Below are 22,875 nucleotides of genomic sequence, written 5' to 3'. Positions count from 1 at the left end.
AGCACACAGATATCGATGCGATAAGAAATAGAGCAAAAAACTATGAAATAATAGATAATTTATTATTCTATACGAAAACAACAAACGAAAATCTTGACAGTCATCCCAGCCTCGCTTCGATTAAGCATTTTGAGGGAGTTGCACGAAAAAAAAACAGCGGGCCACCTCGGGGTCAGAAAGACTATAAAAAGGGTACGCGAGGCGGTATATTTCCCGCAATTATACAAAATAGTAACGGCGTATGTCAGGTCCTGCAATCAATGTCAGTTAATAAATGATATTAATTACAGCCCGGCCGGGTACTTAAATAGCATTCGCGCTACATTTCCGAATGAAATTTTAGGCATAGATCTCCTTGGTCCCTTCCCCCAGAGCGAGTTAAATAAAAATCGTTTTCTTTTAGTAATAGTAGATCATTTTTCAAAATGGATAGAAATTGTTCCTCTTAAACGCGCGTCAGCCAAAACAGTCGCAGATGCATTCTTACACAGATACATTTTAAAATACGGTGCACCGATAAAAGTTATTAGCGATAACGGAAAACAGTTCATTAGTCAAATATTTGAAAACATATGCAATGGACTTGGCATACGCCATATCAAAATGGTTCCGTATAGACCACAGGCTAACATAGCAGAAAGAGTTAATAAAAACATTGTAAAAATAATTCGCAGTTACGTTAGCACACATCACAAGCGCTGGGATGTCTACATAAATGAATTAGCTTATGCTTTAAGAACGGCACATCATGATACTACGGGAAAAACTCCAGCAGAATTATTTTTAGGCAGAAAGTTAATTACGCCTTTAGATAAATTATTCTTTGTGCAACAAAGAGAGCAGGAGTTTAAACAACAAGATGTGCAAAAGTTGATTGATCAGGCGCTTAAAACCTCGGATACGGCAAGAAATAGGCAGAAACTTTATTATGATAGAAAACGCCGTGAAGCAGATTTTAAAGTTGGGGATAAAGTATTGAAGCGGAAATTTTCTTTATCAAGTGCTCCAGACAATTTCATGGCAAAGCTAGCTCCAAAGTTTGAAGGCCTCTATGTAATTCAGGAAATCAAAGGGGTAGTATTATATCTTAAGAACGACAGAGGGGAAATCTGTAAAGCAAGTCCCGACCAGGTGAAAAAATACTATAATCCAAATGATTTTGAAATCCTTAAAAGTTTCTTGCAGGACTCAAGTCTAAACGAAATAGAAGGGCCAGAGACTACAACAACTATTCCACCACCCAAGAAACAGAGAACTGAAGAGAGACCTAGCACTTCTACAACCCGGACGTCGGTATCAAAAAGAAAAAATGATTTTCAAACTCCGGCGTTTAAGAAAAACAAAAATACAGATGAACCGGGTAAAGAAACCGTGGTAAAGAGAAAAACACCACCTACAAAGGATGGCAGAAGAAATTACACATCAAGGAGAACGCGCACACGGCCACAGAGTCAGGTGCCAGCAAGGCCGCCGTTCCGGAAACTGAAACGCCAGCAGGAGGCACAAAAATACGAGGAACAGAAGAAATTCAAGAAGGACTCCACACCGGAGGACGTCAAGACCAGCCGTCCCAGGCAGAAACGCAAAGGCCAACAACCAGACGATTACTCCGTCAAGAGGCCAGCATGTAGAGGACGCAAAAGAAAGAGCAACGGGGACGACACTCGGAGATCAATAAGGAGAAGATTGACATCCATGAAACCTCTAACTTGGGATCAATTTTGCCAAAAACGGATGACGGAGTTTCAAGCATCGAAAACTCAAAGATAAGTTAAAACCTTCTATAAATTTTTCTCTCTTTTGTTCCGAAATGTTATGCATAAGTACGAAGTTCTATGTTTTGACGAAAGTCAATATGTCTCGGTTGAGACTTAGTTTTGTTTTACTTTATTTAGCTAAGGCAAAAGTATTATTTTCTTTGAGTGTAAAAGCTAAAAACAAGCATTTTCTGTTGGTCGAAAGACTAATTCTGTTATGTTAAAGCCAAAATTTGGCCGAAGATAAAAATAACTTCGTATTCTTGTATTAATAAGAATTTTACTTTCAGTGCCGCCAGCTTGGCGAAGAATGAGTAAAGTAAAAATTTATTTTCTCTTATTCATTTTATGGTAAATTGTAAAAAGCATATGTATTAAAAATTTGTAAATGTATGTAAATACTTGAAGGTTATGTAAAAGTAGAATTTAGTCTAGAAGCATAAAATTGTAGATGCTAAAAGTTAATGCTTAAAAGCAATGAAGTCAAAATTTAAGTATTAAACTATAAAGTCATGCTTTAGAGCGAAAGCCTGCATGTTTAAAGATGAATGAGGGGGAAGTTAGAATGAATGTATTTTGTAGGGTTCTCCACCTACATTTGAATTTTTAAGACTATTAAAGTAGCTCATTGAGTTGTAGAATGTCGAGTAAGGTGTGTCTATTTGGTCGTTGAATTCTAACAAATCATGGTGGTTAGGGGAAGTGTTGTAAGACTAAAACACGAATATTCCGGTTTGACACCACACACGGTGGAGAGCCAGGGTAAAGTTAAATTAATGCTTGAAAAATTGAATGAATGTGAAGTAAGCAATAACTAAGAAAAACGAATCGTTTAAAAAACAAAAATTTATTGTGTCAAGAAAGTGTAAATTATAATGTATGTAGAAAGATACTGATACTTATTCCTTCCAGATGCTGGAAGGAAAGACCAAGATTGATTGATGAAGTCCAGGAAAAGTTGCTGTAAGAAGAAAGCTTTGTAACGAGCAACAGAATTTTAGTATAATTGTGACATAAGATTTTTTTTTTTTTTTTTTTTTTTTTTTTTCTGTGTAAACGAGGTTCTCGCCAGTTAGTTCAGAATTAGAGAAACTTACAACAGGTCGTTTGTAGGACCTGCTTCAAAGTTTTCCAAATTCTGGCAGCGGCAAATGTAGGGTTTATATTTATTTTAACTAACATTTATTTTAAGTTTAAACCATCTTTCCTGTCAAGCCTTACTTTCCCCTGGAACTGCCAATGCCAGAATATGTAAATTTGAGTAGAACGCGCAAGGATTCAAATTATCAGCGGAAGTATTCTGATTTAAATAGAAGGAAACAAGTTCGGTGTGTGAGATTCTTACTTAGCGAGCGCGGAGGTAGTTAGCGAGAATTGAAGAACCCCGTGTTGCGGCCTATGTGCTTGGCGGGAAGTAGTGGAAATTGTTCCAGTGAGCTTCAAGTCTGCTGAATTAGCAGCGGTATTGTAAAACACGGTGAGTTAGTTATTTTAGAGAGCCTCGTAGTTAGAATCTTGTCTTTACTTTCTTTTCAGGTTATTACTTTTATTTTGACTGCCAAGTTGGCACAGTTTGTAAGCGTCAAGAGGACGCTTACAAATATTTAATTTATTACGTTGAATAAAAAGGGACTTAAACCCTTTACAAGACTCTGTGGTTTATACAAGCTTTCACAGTCACCCTTGGTTGCGTGCAAGTTGGAGGCGCGCAACGTTATAAACTGTTTTCGCAAAACAGCTTTATTCCATCAGTGGCCGTGGCTAAGGCCTCTGAATAGTCGCTTGAGGCCAGACGAACGTGACCTACATGGTTGTTTTCGTCGTTTACCCCATACGCCGCCTAGACGAGATAGTGATTAAAGACTCTGACTGACGAGCCGGGATTCGAATCCCGGAGAAATCATGGATATTTGTAAGGATATAGTGTGTGTGCGGCAAGGGACGCCAAATTTACTAGGAACCGAGATCGTGTATATATAAATATAAAAGGGAATTACAGTACGAACCGAGTTCATCTCGAGAAGTTAGTGAGAGACCCTCGGACCGCATTCTAGTGTGTTCTTTCTCAGAACTCAATCCGGGGCGGGAACTTAGCAGTTAGCGAAGGCTGGCAATGCTTAATATGCCTACCTTGTATGCACAGGTGCCGCTTTGCTTCATCCTGTAACTTTTTATCCCATATGTAATTGAATGCCAGCCACTGTCGTTGACGAAAACATCTCCCCTTGAGACAGAAACTCTCATTTGCTTTGACGCATTCAAATAACCTAACCTAACCCCAAAAAGCTTCCTTATCGGGCGTTAGAAGAATCCACAATTTAGTCTTTCTTTTTTCCCCCTCTCCCGTCACCCTTCGCATTATTTTTCTTTAGCATGCTATTTTTATGCACGCGCCATTGAACTGTGTTGTATCTTTCAAAAATGGCATAATTTCTTTTATTTACCATCAATAAGGCTGCAGAAATAGCCATTTTAAAGCGGTATTATCATTTGATATGGCATGAGATCGTCAAGTTATTTTCAATTTAAAATACTGCGTTGCTTAATAAACTCAACGAATGGAACAACAAACTGCGAACAAAAAACTTAACAATTGAATTTCATTAGTATGTCTTTTTTTTAATTATTATTATTATTATTATTATTATTATTATTTCTTAGGAGCCACTGAGACATTTGGAACCTTTTCTGGCTTCGATTATAACTTACCTGGCTATGCTGGCGAAGTTCAGGCCTTCGCTCTGGGAATGGATATCAGGATTGTTGATTGCAATGGTAAGTAATTCATTCTCTTCTCGGTTTAGGAGGTATTTTTTCACTCTTTTCTACATGCCTTCGTGGTGTAATTGGAAGCACACTCGACACTTATTCGGGAGGTCCGGAATTCAAATCCCAGACAAGGCACTGCGTATTTTTCAAGTTTCTAGCATCGAAAATCTTAATATTTCTACAAATGATGTCCGAAATAAAACGTGGTGGGCGATAGATAATTTGTCACCACCTGGATTTGGCTATTGGGTCCGTTCATTCCCAGTCGCCCTTTAAAAGGGGAAGTATATAAGGCATTTCTTCCTCCTTTTCGCATAACTTCGTGGTGCAACCAACAGGCCACTCACTCGAAGCACATACGGGAGATCCGGATTTCGAATTCCGACGCGGTCATTGCACATGTTTCACGTTTCCAGCATCGAAAATCCTAATGACTCTACAGCCTGATTTAATACCTCGGTTAGTTTTTTTGGATGAGACATAACTTAGTCCAGAAATTTTTCAACCCTTTTCTTGCATCGACTGTTTTAAAAGAATGATTTTTCTTCATTAACCTCTTTAAATTATTCCATACTAGTGGAAGTATCCGATGCCAGTAAAATTAGATTGAGAGTAATGTATCTAGCAGCAGAGAGAAGGCTACGGCTGAAATCCTTCTCTAATAACTATGAAAAAAAAAGTACGATTCATAGTCATACATTTTTCCCTTGATGCGATATGGAACCCACATAAAAAATTCCCATAGGAAAATAAACTAATTCTCATTATATCTGCAGCAATGGCGCACTGTTTTTAATGATTTTTTGTCGTTCTAATTGAATGGTCGTAAAAATTGAATATCTATTCAATATTTCACCTATATTCAATTTTAGTTGATTAAATGTGACAAAAATTTATCATAATTGATCAGAACGTGAAAAACAAACGAATAAGCATTCTTCTTTGTATAGACTTTGTAAAACTTACAGACGACTTTGTAAACGGAGACGTGAAAAATGTGCAACATCCTCACCGAGACTCAAACCTGAACCTTTTGAGTGTAACGGTAGCCGAGTGTGTTACCGTTACACCACGAAGACATGCAGAAAAGAGGGATAAAATACTTTATGCCTTTTCAAGAAAACTATGTCCGTGATCTTAATTATCCATTTTTAAGCGATTCACTTTCTTTAATCTAATTATGTTGAATTTTACATCAGCTTGAAATTTGCGTTCTTGAAACTGAAACTTGCATGCCTTTCATTACAGGCCGCTCTGTCATCGGTGAAAGAGGAGAACTCGTGGTAGCCACGCCCAGTCCATCCTTTCCCATTTGTCTGTGGAAAGATGTCGATAACACCATACTGAAAAACACATTTCTCAGCAAGTATCCAGGTAAATGTCGATGACCATTTCCAATGAGAATGGCTTGATTTTTAATTTAAATCTTATCTTTGATAAGGTAAATTCTTCATGCTTTCAAACATAGTATCTTCTTTTTTTTATCAGGAGTATGGTGTCAGAACGATGAATGTTGGATCAATCCAGAAACAGGGGGACTTGTCGTCATTGGAAGGAGGTAGGCAAATATATCTATTAGCAGTATGTATGTGTGAAATGACATGAAAATTATTCTTTTGTTTGGTTGCCAATTTTATTTATTAGCCCAACAGGCACATTAGTCCCGAACGGGATATTAGTCTCGAAACGGTATTTAGCGTCCATAATCTCATGTAACACAAATATATCTCATATAACATAAAATCTCATGTAGCACAGTTCCGCGATTGGTTTGGTTGGGTTTATTTGATTATGGCAAAGCACTCGAGGGCTATCTGCCTAAAGGGAAGATGCCTCCGTGGTGGACTTCCTAAGGGGAGCTGGCTCGGACACACGTTACACATGGGAAAAACTACGAAAACCAACCACGCAACCAGACCGTTCGCCGGGATGGGAACCACAGTCAAAACTAACTTACTTTACCGCTTGCCCGCTGGTGAGTTGGTTCTGGTCGTACTGTATTTTTCTATTTTTATGATGTTGTAGGGTTTATTTATGTTAATTAGCCAGTTATTTTATGTTTTGAATCTGTACTCTCATTTCTCTCTTTCCATTTTCCTACGAGACGGCAAATTGGCTCTCGCGTATTTAAGTGAGGGTTTGAGATTGTTTAGACAGAGCGTGTTCAGCCTGCTGAAGGCCACGTTACCAGTTGCCTATTCTAAGATAAGCGTTCCTCTCTTTCGCGTTGTTTTATTCTACCAGATAGTACTTTGTGTCGGTGTAAGCTTAAGAGCCAACTTTCACGCTTAAATTACTCTGCATAGCCTTTAGCTATTGTATATTTACGTTTAGTTTTAAATTTTTAAATTCCGCTTTGAGTTCCGGCCATAATACCTGACTGATTTGTAAGCACCAGGTGTGCTTTCTGTTATTCAACTTCTTCAACTTATTTAGTTTTAAATAAAGGGGTCTTTTACACTCTTCTTACATTTCTGTGCTTCATCCAAGTGCGATAAATCGCTTGCAATCTTACTGAGGATTTGCCACAGTTGCATTTAGTAAAAAGCTCATCCTTAGAATGTAAAACATATTTTTTAACATCTGATGCCAGGGTCCAATAACGGCCGATCGGTAAAGTTGTTGAACACTGGTAGTTCGATCCGAGGCTCGAATTCGACAAATGGGCTGGCAGCACGGGCATTTTCGTGGTTTTCCCTGTTATACCATTCAGTTTTCCTTAAAAAATCCCTCACGAAGGCTTCTCTACCCTTAAGCAGATAACCTTCGAGTGCTTTGCCGTAACCTCATAAACCAACCAAACCAATAAGTTAAAAGTTTTATATGCTGAGCTGTCTTTTATAATGTTTTATTCCACAGTTACTTGCCGAATATTTTATTTTCAGCAGTAGCAACATGTTTCTTTTAAATTGTTGAGGTCTCTGATTAAATTTCAAACATAATATCCTAAGCTTTGCAGAAAGATAACACATTTCTTCTAAATTCACCTTGTTTTATAATGGTCTTGTTATAACATTTTCGTGACAATCTAATATTTGCTTAATTTTTCTTTTAGTGATGATACCCTAATTCAAAACGGGGAGCGATTTGGAGCTGCGGATGTTTATTTTGCTAGTAAGTAGTAATTTAATAAACACTTCAAATGTATTTTGTGATAAGCCTTTTTTTCTTTTAATTCTAGCATGGTAATTTCGATTTTCTGTATTTCGGCGACTTTTATAGTTCCCGCAGCATAGAATATAGGTGTGTTTACAATTCACACAACACCGATTTTTTTAACAATTTTCCGAATTTCTATGATGGTATGTTTAATGTATCTATGATATCTGTGTTGGTATGTTATATTTCAGCATGTCTCCACATATAATTGTTTTATGCATTATCATCTTACTGTTTCCATATCCTACCCCTGCATGTATATAACCTTGTACAGTAGAATATTTTATCTTACGCCAGTCAGGCGCAATAAGTGAAATCTAATGCACCTAGCGTCCGAGTCCTTGATATTTATATAGACACTGGTGGACGTGGCGCTACACCAATTAACCATATGGTAAAAGGATGGTGCCCACGACCTTCGTCGCATGTTGCATGTCGCATGATGATATGTTGTTCATCAATCCTCTATAAAATAAACTTCGCTTCCATGTTATAACTTTCCCAAAGTATATTTCGTAAATTCCAGCTGAGAAATCTAAATGTACCTGCTGCGGAAGTGTCGCTAAAATGATAGCTATTTATTATAGGATATTAGAATATAATAAAATTAGATTATGAAATGCGTGCTTAGATAGGTAGCAGACAAAAAAATTGTTCTTAAGAGTTTGAATATTTTATAAATATTTACGCAAATTATGAAATTAAAAAAGCTATTTCCTATGACATATCTTATACAATAATTTGGGGGACTGTAGTAAGATGGCTTTTGGTTATTTAAAAAAAAAATATTTCTAATCACAAAATAAACTCGAAACTAATGCAATTTAGTTATTTTATAACACGTTCTGTCATCTATAAATAAATTCGGAAACTAATTTGAATTTTTGAAAATTAACAAATTTTAAACATGGAACCAATCCAGAATTACAGTATATCTCAAGTACATTACATTAGTATGTTGCTTATGTATTCCTACAGAAATAAGTAAATTTGGTAATGAAATGTTTAAAAATAATTAGCTCTTACCTAAAAACATTTGTGTAAGATAAATGGCACAGGTGAATTCAGTAATTATAAGTATCATATCCAAGCGATAAATAAAAATAAAAATGAATAAATAATTAAATTAAAAGAAATCAGTAACTAGTACGAAAAAATAAGCAAACCATTTTGAGTTTGCAAAAGATAATAGCTTATTTTAAAATATATGTGCAGAGGGTGCGAAGGATGATAGACTATGACAACACTAATATTGTTCATAAACTCACCATCACACCTGTTAATAATACAACTTGTGTAAAATTAAGAGAATTTGCTCATTATGTCTATGTCGAATTTCTGAAAATCTAATGGTGAGATTTTAATGAAATTTGCTGTGCATATACATTTATAACAGAGAATGAGATGTGCCATTCAAAAGTTATTTTATGTACGTATAATTATCAGTAAAGCTCTTACTGCAGGGATGTACAAAATTCGTGTTTTAATATCGAACTGAAAACAAGTCTAATATAAAGTACGGTCCCCTCTTACAGCCAGACAGGTCGCTTAGCGTGACAGCATTCTGGACAGGAGGCAGTTGAGGAGTCCCTGTGGTAGTCAACACCACTCCTGCAGCAAAGCAGAAGCTCTCGGACGGGAAGGGGAGATGAAATTGTCGTTCCGAAAGCCTTCCAGATATGCTCAGAATTAACGTCAGGAATGCTCAGGAAATCTGGCTGTCCAATCCATGCAGCGGATATCCTCACTTTTCAAATAATCGTCCTATGGATGGGCGTTGTCGTCCATTAACAAGAATTCAGGACCCACTGCTTCCCTGAAAAGTCGGACTCTTTGCTGTACCACTGGCTCTAAGATCTCTTCGCTGTACCACATAGAATTGTATCTCATAGGGGTTTTCATCAAACACATGTAGGGGTGTACGGCCGTCCAACATAATGCCCGCCCAAACCTTTATATCTCCACCACCGTATTAAGGATAGCATCGTGGTCCAGAACTATAACAATCCTGTGCCGCCGGGCTGAAAGTGCCAACGATCCTCATTCATGTTGTGGACCTTGATCGACCTTGTCCACATTTTCTCGATAAGAGTCCAGTATTCTGAAATTGTATCCATGAACTGAATATGACACTGGGCGTTATTTTGAGCTCCTGTAACCACCTGCGCTTGCGATTGGCCTACCTCCAATCTACCGACCATTCTCCATCTCATACCGTCATCCATATGTTCGCGGCTTCTCATTTTACCTGTTGCCTTATAAATTTTACCCAACCCTTGTAAGAAACACGACGAATGTCGTGAAGGAACAAAACACATAAATCGCCGAAAACCCCTGGTTCATTCACTCCCCTCCACAATCGCAGCTGCTCAGACACGCACGTGTACGCTTACATATTAGACTCTGAATACTTGCATAGTTGTTCGGAGGATAATTAGTATCTTTGGTTTAGTATTTTTGGTAAAAAATAGGCATAATAGGCAAATTCTCGTAATTTTTCAGAGCGTATATATTTAAAGAAGATTTATTTTATATTTATCTCAATTCCTTATGAACTTTGTGTGGATTGCTAAAGTTTTTAAGAAAGGAAAACCACTTGCAATTAAAACAAAATCCAAACGTCATTATAATTAGAATTAACTTTATTTCAAAGTTAGAAAGGGAAGTTTTTAAGCCATTGCTGATTAAAAAGGAGAAATTTTTAAGCCATTGCTGATTGAAAAATTTTGAATCAAGTATTTCTAATATCTGATTCAAAACCTAATTTGGCTGCATTACATATTCAACCAACAGATCCAGCAACACTCTTTCCACAAAATATCACACAAAATGTCCATAAAGAACTGAGTTAGTAAACCGATTCATCCTTTTCCTCCAACATCCTCGCCTAAACTGTGGTGTAGTGGTCGAATCTGCTACCCAGAGCTGCTGTTATAATCGAGAGTCGAAATAACCTTCTAACTCAAGTTCTAACAATAACATGAACTTTAATTCAAAAAAGACTTTTAACAATTGCGTTTCATGTCGATATGGGACTTGGATACGTTCAGTCCCGTAATTTCAGAAATTTATTAAAGGGCAAATGAAAACAAATACAAAAGTAACTTTGTTATCCTAAGTAAGTAATATGTTTCAAGCTCGATTTGGATAATCTTCATGAAGGGAATACACTAACGGAATGTGAACGGGAAGGCCTTTTACAGAAGTGTAGAAAGCAAGGCTCTGTGAACTGCTGTCTTAAGCCCTGTGTGTCTCAGACTGGCGTTCCCAACCAAAGTTGCTAGTTTAGTTTGGAACAATTGTTGGACTTTTTCATTTTCGTTCTTGAGTCTCTCCTTGGCTGTCTTCTTCACCTCGTCATTTACGGATCTAGTTCTTTTAAATTTATTTATTAGTTTATGAACTGCCCTGTCTCTAATTTCGTAATCATTAAACTTTCTCTGAAATTTTTCTCTGACTTCCGTGATTCATTATCTAAGAATTTTCCGCTGAAACCGGGGGGAGGGAGAAATTCCTCTCCTAGCATGAAACAAATTGTCCACATTCTGAACCCCTTCTTTTATTTCTGGAACTGTTGGAGTGACCTTCGAGGCCGAAAACAGAATTATTAACAAAGTGACCTCGATGCAACAGGATATCTCCTCTGGTGTGAAAGAGGTACCACTGCATTCGGAAATCAGTCCCCCTGGACATCCTCCCCGGGGGTTGACTCAGGCGAACGCCTGGGAAGTACTGGTTAGGATCTGTACCTAGGCAGTCTCAACCACGGGGGTATATAATTTGACTTCACAAGACTAGAACCCGAGTATTGTATTCAGGTTGGTTCAGGCTTGGCAGGGACCGTATTGTCGTGTCTGTTCCTTCGGCTGGGGTGAAGCTAGATCGGAGATCGTCGTCCGAATCCCCGGGGGTTTGAGCCCATTCAGTTCTCGTGGCGGAGACTGACAGAGTGGACAGAGCACACACAACAATGTAAGTTTTGCCGATGAAGTGGTGCCCGGAGGAAAGGCGACAAAGTTTTAACATAGCAACGTTTCGTTCTGCCCAATGCTTTGTAAAAGCCGGACGGTGACTGCGGGGATTGCGCCCGCGAGGATGAGGTTCCTTGGGCCATAGATATCTAAACTCTGTATGGGTCCTCTAGAATATGGAACTGGGTCGGAGATCTATCGTCTGGTGTGTCAGTGCCCCTGGACAACCAGACAAAGAGTATCTATGTGACCATGTCACAACACTTACCACTCTCCCATAAGCTTGCGAACATTGCCCTCTAGCGTTCGCCGTTCACATTTTCGGACACAAATTCCAGTGAAAATCTTGTTTGTCGTGGTACGACAGGCCAGCATGTTAAGTTTAGCAACTGCCTTTTGAGACACCCTGTATGTAACATATTAATTGCACAAATCAGTTTGCATGATTTTCGGTTCAGTCTGGGTAAATTTTTCTTTGAGACATCCTCTGTAGTTGAAATTATTGAGCATCTTTTTCTATGCATTATTGTGTTAAAAAAGTATTTTTCACTCTAATTCCTTATGTTTAAATAAAAATATTCAATGCAATGAAAGTTCAAAACACGGGAAATACATTGCTTTATTCCCTTATTTTCTTTCTGCCTTCTAAATTAAAATTTGATTTCAAATCGTACGCTGTTAAACTATACTTCTTATTACAAAAAGTAATTAAAGTTACTTCTAATTTCTTGAAAGCAAACCAAATTGCTGAGAGAAATTATTTTCTATTTTAACAATAAATTATCTTTGTTTTATATTAATGGTCTCGCGTTATATTTCAGTCCACGAGATGGAAGAAATAATGGACTACATATGCGTGAACCAGAGCAGGAGTGATGGTGAGTGCAGAGCTGTTCTCTTCGTCAAGTTGAAGCCAGGTTATGAGTTCACATCCGACCTCAGGAAAAAGATCGCCCGAACAATTGACAGAGAACTGTGGGAGGACTGCGTACCGCAAGTAATTCTTGAAGTGCCTGACATACCAGTAAGTGGTCAAATTTTATTTCGTCAAAGATATCTAAAGGTATTTTTTTAATCTCCTGACAGTTGCAGGTACACAATAAATATATAAAGTTTTTAAGACCGAGTTCACAAAACAACAATATCTGAAGTAAAAACCTGTATCACTGTTTAGGTGCCTACACACATTTCTTTCCCAATGCCGATAATCTTTTACTATGCACATAAGATTTGTTCTTCGCTGTAAAGTTCGCCGAGCTGTAAAGTCGTTCAACACGGGTAATTCGATCTGAGTTATATTCCAGGGGAACAGTTCTGCATGTGCCATTTTCATGATTCGCTCTATGTGTGCAATGGATACAAGCCAGTTTTCCCCTTGAAGTCGTCAATGAAAGCATCCTGTTCCCTTTGGCAGATAGCCTTTGAGTCGATAGCCATAATCAAATAAACCAAACCATCTTCGCACATGTCAGCTTTTAAAAGCTATTGTCCTTCAGTGTTCTGAAGTGTGTGGCATTTCAGTAGGTGGTGTTCATCTGTAAGTTTTAGACTATGCAAGTTTCGTAGCCTCGTCTATATTTCGTAATCAGTGTCATTTGGTTGTTCTATGCAACTCGCAGTTATTAATGGCAAGGTTCGCCGATAGATGGTATCCGTAAAGGTCGATACTCTTAACTGTTCAGAAGAAAGCCCGTGATCATTCAGATCGTAGCATGATGCTCAAAGCAGTTGAGCTAAAACAGTGGACTTGCCGCAAACGATTTGAAGCGATATCGGTACTTACGTACTATCCCGTAGACCACTGAAGTTGGCTACCATTGAACCATGAAAATTAGCAGAGATCCTACCAAAGTTACGCCAATCCTTCCTGCAGAATTCTGAATGAAGTAAATCCTCTATGTTTAATAAATAATTAGTATCTGACCCGCTTCGTATAAAGATTTTCATCGATTTCTACTTTTTTGTTAGAATCTTCAATTTTACTGGAAGCTCTGCTTAGGACTCTATGAGTATAAACTTCTCATAGGTTAATATTCCAGTCTGTTACTGTTTTGTCGGCCATATTCTGTTGACCAAATCGAGTTCATTAATACACGCGTTTGTTTTTTAATGGTAATGCCCCATAACTTAAAAAATGTTTCACTGATTGCTATTCTGCAGAAAGGAAGTCCGAAAGTTTATTCATCTGTTTCAAATACCGAAGTTAGTTAATATTCTTATTCATAAAAATGAAACGTGACTTTTCAAGACTCGATCGGGATTACATCAAACGAAAGTGAAGATATTATTATGATTGTGTTGTTACTTCACGCCTACCCATAACTGGTGATAAATCGCGATCTTGGCGCGGTGGGTAATATCTAACTTTACTTTGACACATAAAGTCTCCGCATGCGCCAGATCTAGAGAGTATGGAGACTAACATATTTATTTGCAATAAAAGATATTTGGTAACACCTTCATTTAGCGAAGAAAACTTTTTGTTTCTTTTGCTTAATTACTAAATCCATAACGATAAATATCAGCTGCCATACAAACCAAATGAAAAAAAAATTTGCATTCAAACTTCTTTTCGAAAGACAGCAAAGCTTAAATGAAAGCAAATAGAGATGTGTCAATAACCATTGCCAATAATGATCGTTTGTCAATAGCGTAAATTTTTGGATAGTTGTAGAGATCATTCAGCCTCTTATTTCGGAAGAGACGTAAAAAAGGTTCAATGCCGTCGCCAAGATTCGAATTGAGGACCTCTTAATTATCAGCTGGATATGAGGGAAGAACTACCTTGTACGGTTACAGTCGAAAATACTGAAATGGATGTATGAAGTGTTCATCGATCATCTTTACTGAAGAGCATTTCATTGAATAATCTATAATATATATATAAAGAAGAAAGTTTTTGTGTTTGTCCTGTAATAACTCAGTCACTACTATAGTTACCGTCGCCAAACTTTCTGCGATTCTTTTCTGGGTCCTGGAAAAGGTCGACATCCACTTCCCCCTCAAAAATAGCTAAAAATAGATATTAATTAAAAACTCGGAAAAACTATAATTTTTCCCAGTGGCAACAGTCGCGCAAGCTGGAGATGAAAATCTGCTTGATTTCGAAAGTTGTTGCCACTGCTCGCTTTCAAATAGTTGAGTTTATTAATAAAAAATTTCTTAAGTTTTACAATGAAATGAAAATAGCATTGCCAAACATTAAATACATTATTCCCGATTCCAAAAATTCGTGGGAAGCCATTTGGACTATTCCCATCTTCGTACGACTTTAATCAGCCGAAATATTAATTAAAAACTCTGAAAACGCTAATTTTCGCACTTACTTCTCCAAGTGCCAACAGTCTCGTGCGTTGGAGATAAAAATGCTTTATTTCGAAATGTGTTGTTCGCTTTCAAATCGTAGAGTTTGTTAATCAAAAATTTATAAGTTTTACAAAATGTATACATACGAGTATAAAGAAGAATGTCTGTTGTGTTTGCTTGTTATGTCTACCACATTTAATTGACTAAAATTATATACAGTTGAAATATTGAACGGAACTTGAACTTTTGATTGAACCTGCGCTTGACCATTTGACTGAAATACGACCATTTGATTAGAAAGATGAAAATCATTAAAAAGTGCTTGTGATTGTTGCTGATATAATTAGCTTATTTTTCTATCGAAATTTTTATGTGGGTTCCATATTTCATCAGAATGAAAAATGTATGACTATGAATCGTATTTTTTGCATTTTTATTAGAGAAATTATTACAGCGGCATCGTTCTTTCTCGTGTTAGATGCATTACTCTCAATTTAACTTAACTGGCATCGGGTACTTCCGCTAGTATGTATCTAAGTAAAACAAAAAAAAGCACAGATTTCCCATATTGATAAAAATGCAACTAACAATAGCACAGAAGCTGCGTGTGGCGTTGGCAGTACAGAGGCAAGCGAGATTAAGAAGTGCGTAGAATGTTAGATTTAAAAATATTGAAGTTACGGTTCCGCTTTATTTCTAATTCACATTTAAGGCTCTGGATTGTAAATTTTAATATTATTACTGCCTAAAAGACTTTAGATCACTTTTGCCGTTATGAAAACAATTGTGCCATTAACACTGTGCAAGGATAAAAGCAAGTGGATTAATTCTAAAATAATGAAGTTCAGAGATATTTATTGTAAGCATGTTATTATTTTTAGAATTGAAACGAAAATAACCAACTCAAAAATATATCTAAAGAGTGGCATTACAAGTTAAACTAAGAATTCCATGTTACATGAATAATGTATATTACATGAATTATGTATATTCCATGTTACATGAATTATGTATATTTCATGTTACATGAATTATGTAAAGAGTGGCATTTATGTAGGTAACATATTACATATATTCTAAAAGTAATTTTATAGATTATGTGAAAAGTGCGTAATGTAATGATTCTTTAGTAAGTTTTTTTTTTATTATTATTTGAAATATTAAAATAAATCTGTGTATCTACGTAAAAGAATTTGTCAGCTGTTGTTTACAGATTTTGCAGTTATCTATCTTTATTAATTACTAACCGCTTCCGCGGCCAGCATTCAGTAACAGACAGATTAAATTTGAAAGAAAAATTCTTACTCTTTGCCGAATGGCAAAACAGTGGTGCATACAAGATAAAAAATATTTTATTTCGGGCAATGGTAACACGTTTATTTTAAATCGCTGATTTTTGTTGATTAAATTCGAACGACAAGTATCTTGCTGTTTGCCGAGTGGCAACGTATTTCTAATAAATATCCGAGTTTCTCGATTAAATTTGAAACATAAATATCTTACGCTTTGCGAGTGGCAACGCATTGCTTTTAATTCACTGAGTTAGCTAACAGTATTTTTATTGAAAATTCTGGCGTCTAAGTGCACATATTCGAGTGGGATTTAAAATTGGTCGTTCTAAGTGACTTCGTTTTCCCGCAGTGCCAAGAACATGCATATAAACCTTTCGTTATTTAATAATAGATAGAGATTAGAGCTACAAAGAGTCTTTTTATCAATATTTATTCTGTAAAGACATTATTAACCCTTTATGTAACTAATAATTCTTTCAGTGAATGATTTTCCTGCGTTGCAATACAAATAAATTAATTCGAATTTCGAGTTCTGTCTTTGGTAATATTTTTGTATTTTGCATTTGACCTCAATTATTAACCTGAATTCAAGATTTCTTATTATTATTATTTACGGACATTTCTGTTTCCGATTAGTTTATGAATGTTAGATTTTTTTTAAATGTTTTATTGTCAAAAAGTGAGTAATGTTTCCCATTGCAGACCTAAAAAATTAATATTTTAAATATTATTTTCAGTACAACCTGAATAACAAAAGAATGGAAAGTGTTGTTCGGAAGATAGTGGCAACCAATCAGATTCCGCAAGTTAATAACATAAGGAACCCGGAAAGTCTGAAATACTTTTGCAACATTCCAGAATTGTTGAGTTATGAAGTCTGAAGAAACATGCTTGGATCTGTGCCATTTTAGTTTGATTGTTAAGAGATTTAAAGCTTTCTCACACTATATTGGAACTTATGCACAATAATGTCGATAATTCTGCATTCATATATTGGACTTCTCAGCACAAAGAAAATCATAGAATGTATACGTTCTTTTGTCCAAAAACCTTTTTGTTAATGCTTGCAAAAAATATTTGTCTTTTTAACTTTTGTTTAAATAATATTTATATTTTATGAATATATTTTTATTTATTTTCTATAGAGAGTTTTTTCTGTAAGTTTTTATTGTTTATATTTTATAAATATTTATCGAATAATAGTTATGAAAAGGTTCGTTAATAAAATTGGAATGTCTGATAAGTGTATACCTAATTTATTAATTAATATGAACTCCATATACCTCACATGACTTCCTTGTCATTTGAATATACCACCTTAAATTGAAAAGGATTATCGAAAATTACTCCATAACTTTTCTGCTGTATGCCGGACTTATCATAATTATTAATTGTCTGTTAATCTAAATGCTTAAAATGACAATTTTATGCATTTCAGATCACGAATTCTGATGTTCTTAGACTATCTTGAATCACTTAGACAAGGTGAGTTATTAGCTCAAACAGCGTTAGCCCGGAAGAGCCATTAATTTCGCTTTGGCATTTTGCGTTGAAAACAAATGTCGGTTCACTTTCCAAATTGTTGCCGCCAATCATTATCGCCCTGTTTTATATTTAAAGAAGTTAAATAATGAAGAATCTGCATACATATATGTATGTTTCTAGCATTGTAATAAAACAATGGTACCTAGCATTGTGATAAAACAATGGTTACAAACATCTAATTTTGAATAACGTAATCTTCCACCGAATATGGGTATCTGGAAGCCTTAATTTGCAGTTTGAAATTTGTTTTATTATCGATTTCATATTTTGTAACACTTCAACGAATTTTTGATTAAGAAACTCGACGATTTCAAATCGAGCAATAACAAAACTGTACGAGAAAAAAAATTTTTTTTTTTTTTAATCTCCAGTGCGCAAGACTGTGCATCGGAAATTCTAAAGATATGCTCATTTTAACTTGTGTGTAATTAACATTTTTACTAACATTTTAACAAATTGCCCACGTGGCTTGTTTTGCATTAAAATTATTTTGCGATATTGGCTGTTGAATTGAATTTTATGGTTTAAGTGCCAAGAACATGATATTTAATAACACAAAAAGTGTCACAAAAAAGGTTAAAAAAAGTCCCTTTGTGCGTAATTTAAAATATGAAAGCTTTCAGAATTTTTATTACCTATTTTTTTATTTATTTATCTTAATATTTTGTATTGGCTTGATCGTGAAAAAAAATAATTATTCGCTATCAGGCTGTTTGATCAGAAATGCAACCATAATTGGATGCCTGATTATTTCGAATTGTTTAAGGTAAAGTGGAAATACATATTTTAATTTCTTTATGCAGACAAATGAAATCTTGAATTTTAAATTCAATCTTAAAATAAACACATTTCCTTTGACTGCGCATGTCAATTTATTATTTTTGTAAGAGATAAGATTCTTTTATAGGAAAGTAGTTCGTCTTCGAAATTAAGGTGATCCTCATAGCAAGGAATTGAATCCATCTAATATTTGTTAGATTAGATGAATAACCACAGAAGTAACTATGTGATATTCTATTCAAAGCTAGATAGTTATAAAAAGTACAAGGGTTCACTGTCCAGTTTGCCTCGTAAACAGGGGAATTACAACTATGGCAGATGGTTTCCAAAAGGCGTCCATTCCATTTCCACTTAGCTTGTTTTGCATCAAGAAAAGTAAGGGAGTGAAGACTGACTGAAATTACAGTTTGAAATGAGGTAAAGGAAATGATGCTAGGCGATGATGACGGCATGCATTACGATCGCAAATGGGAAAGTGTGGCAATGGGCTACTTTAAAGGAAAAAAACTGTAATATAAGCTCCCTTTTAACTTTAAAAAAATCTGGTGTGTATACCACATGACTTCCTTGTACGGAGTATTAAATTATAAGCATTTTCCCTGCCTTTATTTTAAACTTACTTCCTCGAATTTCATTAGAGATGCATTTTTCATTCAATTAATTAGTTTTCACTTCGTGACAAAGCAAAAATTCCTAAAAACTCAAAATATCTTTATTAAAAATTGAAATTTAGTTTAAAAGGAGAGATGCAACTCATCAGTAAGAAGACATGAATTCTACCAAGTAATGTAATACGTGATAAACATCAATGTAAAATTCTAAGTATTTAAGATATTTAGCTTGATGCAGAAAGTAAAAATTAAGACAGTAAATTTGCAAGGATTAATCTCCCTTATTTGGAGCCCCTGCTGAATCCATTTTAAATCAGTTTCATAATTCGTTTACGAAAAAGGGTCCTTACTTACAGATGTCAAGCAAACGGATCGCTAAATTGCTTTCGATAGCGGTCAAAATGGATATTTTTGTTGAAATATGATACCCGAAATTTTTCTTGATTACAGTACTTACTTTCTACTTCGTACAAGGAAGTAAAAATGGTGGCACCCATCACAAAGTAATATGAAAGAGTAACGAAATTAAAAGCGCAAGAAGCATTCATAACTAAGCCGTCAAAATTGTTTAACAAACATCCACAACGTAACACTCAAATTTACATAAACTTGTAGGGACATTAGGTATTTTTTTGGAAGCAGGCAAGATGAAAAATTAGAAACGCCTTCGCCTGGAATCTAAACACAGACCTCTGAATACCGGCTCAATGTGCTGACCACTACACCACGAAGGCACGCCAGGAAGGCGGAGGAAATACCTTATAAACTAGTAATATATTAACTAAATAAAAAAGTCAACAAATGTTCATAATAAAACGCGTACATTTTTATTTTAGTTCGTGTGCACAGGAACTTGTTAATTTTAAAAAATCAGAAAATTTCAGAATTATCGGCATCACAGTGCAAATTGGTAGTGTTCTCCATGTACACGTCGACATGTTTTAACTTCAAAAAAAAAATCAGAAAATTCTACTTATTCGGAGAAAACTTTTATCAGAATCAGCCGAGAATAGTTCAAAAATTAAGTTCAGCAAAATTTTTATAAACACTGCCTTTTTCATTAACAGGCAAAATCCACAAATTCATTGCAATTCCTTACAAGAAAAAACCATACAGTAGTCAGAGGAAAACCACAAATATAATCCTCCAGTTCCCAAATGGCGAGCATCCCATGCTAGCATATATATACGAAACCATTACTAGGTTGTCAGGTAAAATACATGTTCCGTTTTATCCTGGGTTGCCTACTTTGGTGACATAGCGCTTTGCCCGGTAATTCTTCTTTCCGCTGGGCGGATAACGTGAAAGTACCTTTAATTTCACTAAATGTGGAAAGAAATGCCTTAGCTGTCCCAAATTTAACCTTATTTGCACAACTTTGGAATTATCAGCTTTAATTTGGAATGTTTATTAGCTTTCCCTTCCTAAGCTCTTAAAAATTTTAAACAGAATTCACGTAGGAAATTTTGATATGATTAAATTTGTAGCCATAAATTATTGAAAAAATTTTACACTATCTGGATAGCTCGCTTAATCATTTTATTTGCAACCAACGTGAAAATAAAACTCCTACACTTAAAATTATGTAAGATTTAGACGAAAAAAAACATTTCAATCATAAAAGCCGTCAATTTAGATCACGGTTTCTTAAACTTTTTTCAGTCGTGACCCCTTTTTAGCATTGAGATTCTTTTGCTATCCCCAGCACCCCACAATATTTACGAAAATTTTGTGTGACCCCATAATCATTGCGCAAATCCGACACACGCTTGTGTGAAACTGTCAATTTTTTTCACTTGTACTGTAATATACTACTGCAGTTTTAGCTCATTAACTTTCATTTCTAATTTTAAGACATAGAACAATGTGAAAATTTTAAATAAGTAACAGACGAAATGACAGCGCCACGTGCAAAGCAAGTAAAATGAACGTTTCTGTTATAAAAAGAATGCGTCAAAACGATTTCCTTTTTTCTTTGTTTGTATTGTCTTGTCTTAATCTATTTTCAGATACACTGTGTAAAAATATTTGATAATTGTAAAATTATTATAATAAGTTAAAGAAATATCAAAACTGCTAAATTTTTCAGTGATGGTGACCCCCTGCTGCAGGTCCCGCGACCCGCTTAGGGGTCGCGATCCACAGTTTAAGAAACGCTGATTTAGATTATCATGAAATTGAGCTGAGATGTTGCCAATCCTTTCAGCAGAAGATTAAATGAAATTTATTTCATTTACTTGGATAATAACGAGATGCAAATTATGGATATAGCATATGAAACACTTAGCATATGAAACACTTAAATTGCTTATCATAATTTTCATCCTACAAAGCTTTTGTTTACCCCTATTTTTAATGCCACCTATTATGGCTTTTTATGATGCCCCAGTTCAGTGGCGTAGCTACGGTTTTCAGCCCGGGGACAACTGAAGAATTTTCGTCCCTTTCTGTGTGCCAAGAATGGAAAACATACCATTAAAAACTTTCGTAGCATCAATTTGGAACCCCCTGGATGCTGCGCCCGGGGACAGATGTCCCCTCTTGCCCCACCCTAGCTACGCCACTGCCCCAGTTCTCCACCTTTGAAAATATTCCGCTTCATTCAATCTCACACAGTAGTAAGTTTTTCAAAATGCAAAGAAAAAATATATCTTGTATTCTTCTTTATGAAAATTAAACCGGCTTGTCAAGAATTAATCAAATTAACGTTAAACCGAAACGAAATTCATGTGATTGTGTTGTGGTAACATGCCTATCGAACGATCAGTATTTGAAGGCAAAAGAGAAGTTTTTGCTCCTTGAAATCAGTAATGTCTACGAACGTTTCTACGAAACTGTGAATCTGAACACTGATATGACGAACTAAGAAAAAACTGAGAGGAAAAAAAAAGTAAAATGTATGGTAAAATTTAACGCTGCATCGGAAATTCTAAACTTGTGCTGCTGTGCTGCTTTTAAATTTTTTCTATTTTGCTGTTGAATTGTATATGGTAAAAGTGCGAACAAAATATTACTTAATAACAAAGCTAAAAAGACTATAACAGGGTAGTATAGTGCTTATAACAGCAGACTGGTAGACTGCGAACTCAGCGAGAGCGTTAAAAGCTTAACAAGCTCTTTTGGATAACCGTAAAAGTCGGAAACCTTTCCGATTCTTTTTTTCGTTTGGCTTTTCCGACGGTGCTTTCAACTAGCTCAAGCACACTTAAAGAGTTTTCAAAGCTTCACATTCCTCATCAGAGTTTTTTTAACTTCTTTTTCTCCTCTGGTAAGAAACAAATGTTCAGGAGTGCTCAGTTACAATCCTCTCTTTCTTTTTTACCATTTTTCATTTAGATTAGGTTAGTATTTTTTGCATCTCACTCACCCTAATACATATTTACAACAGGAAATTAGGGCCTTCATCAGTAGATGAGCGACCGTTCTACCGTTCGACACTGTAGGAGTAGGTTGTGTTTTCAAGAGCTCCTCAGTGAGCGCATGTATCGCTATTAAGAAGCAGCCGTCTATATGTTCGTGCTGTGTTTTCTAAAGGGTGTCTCAAAATTAACGCAAGATTTGAATTTTGCACTATTTGTGCAGTTATATGTTGGCAACCTTATTAAAATAAAATTTGATACCTGATAGTTTAGGGTATTCGAAAAGAAGCATCACACGATAGCACAACGTGTTTTCATTGTTGAAA

At 35.7% G+C, this 22,875-nt stretch overlaps 1 protein-coding gene across 3 annotated transcripts in view; it reads left to right on the top strand.

Moving 5' to 3' along the window:
- Positions 1-17,497, top strand: part of LOC118201942 (acetoacetyl-CoA synthetase-like) — a 139,627-nt gene extending 122,130 nt beyond the window's left edge. For all 3 annotated transcript variants that reach the window (XM_085819896.1, XM_035374098.2, XM_035374099.2), the window contains exons 13-18: positions 4,419-4,532; positions 5,775-5,900; positions 6,015-6,084; positions 7,582-7,640; positions 12,478-12,680; positions 16,992-17,497. In XM_085819896.1, the coding sequence (XP_085676022.1) occupies positions 4,419-4,532; positions 5,775-5,900; positions 6,015-6,084; positions 7,582-7,640; positions 12,478-12,680; positions 16,992-17,135 (716 nt within the window). In that variant the 3' untranslated portion in view covers positions 17,136-17,497. The remainder of the gene's footprint in view (positions 1-4,418; positions 4,533-5,774; positions 5,901-6,014; positions 6,085-7,581; positions 7,641-12,477; positions 12,681-16,991) is intronic.
- The last annotated feature ends 5,378 nt before the right edge of the window (positions 17,498-22,875 follow it).

This window comes from Stegodyphus dumicola, chromosome 7 (assembly GCF_044657685.1).
Source record: "Stegodyphus dumicola isolate Sdum_Otavi_A_Nest chromosome 7, ASM4465768v1".
In the NCBI taxonomy this organism is placed as follows: domain Eukaryota; kingdom Metazoa; phylum Arthropoda; class Arachnida; order Araneae; family Eresidae; genus Stegodyphus; species Stegodyphus dumicola.
The sequence above is the reverse complement of the archived record's forward strand: the minus strand, read 5'-3'. Positions and strand labels throughout refer to the sequence as shown.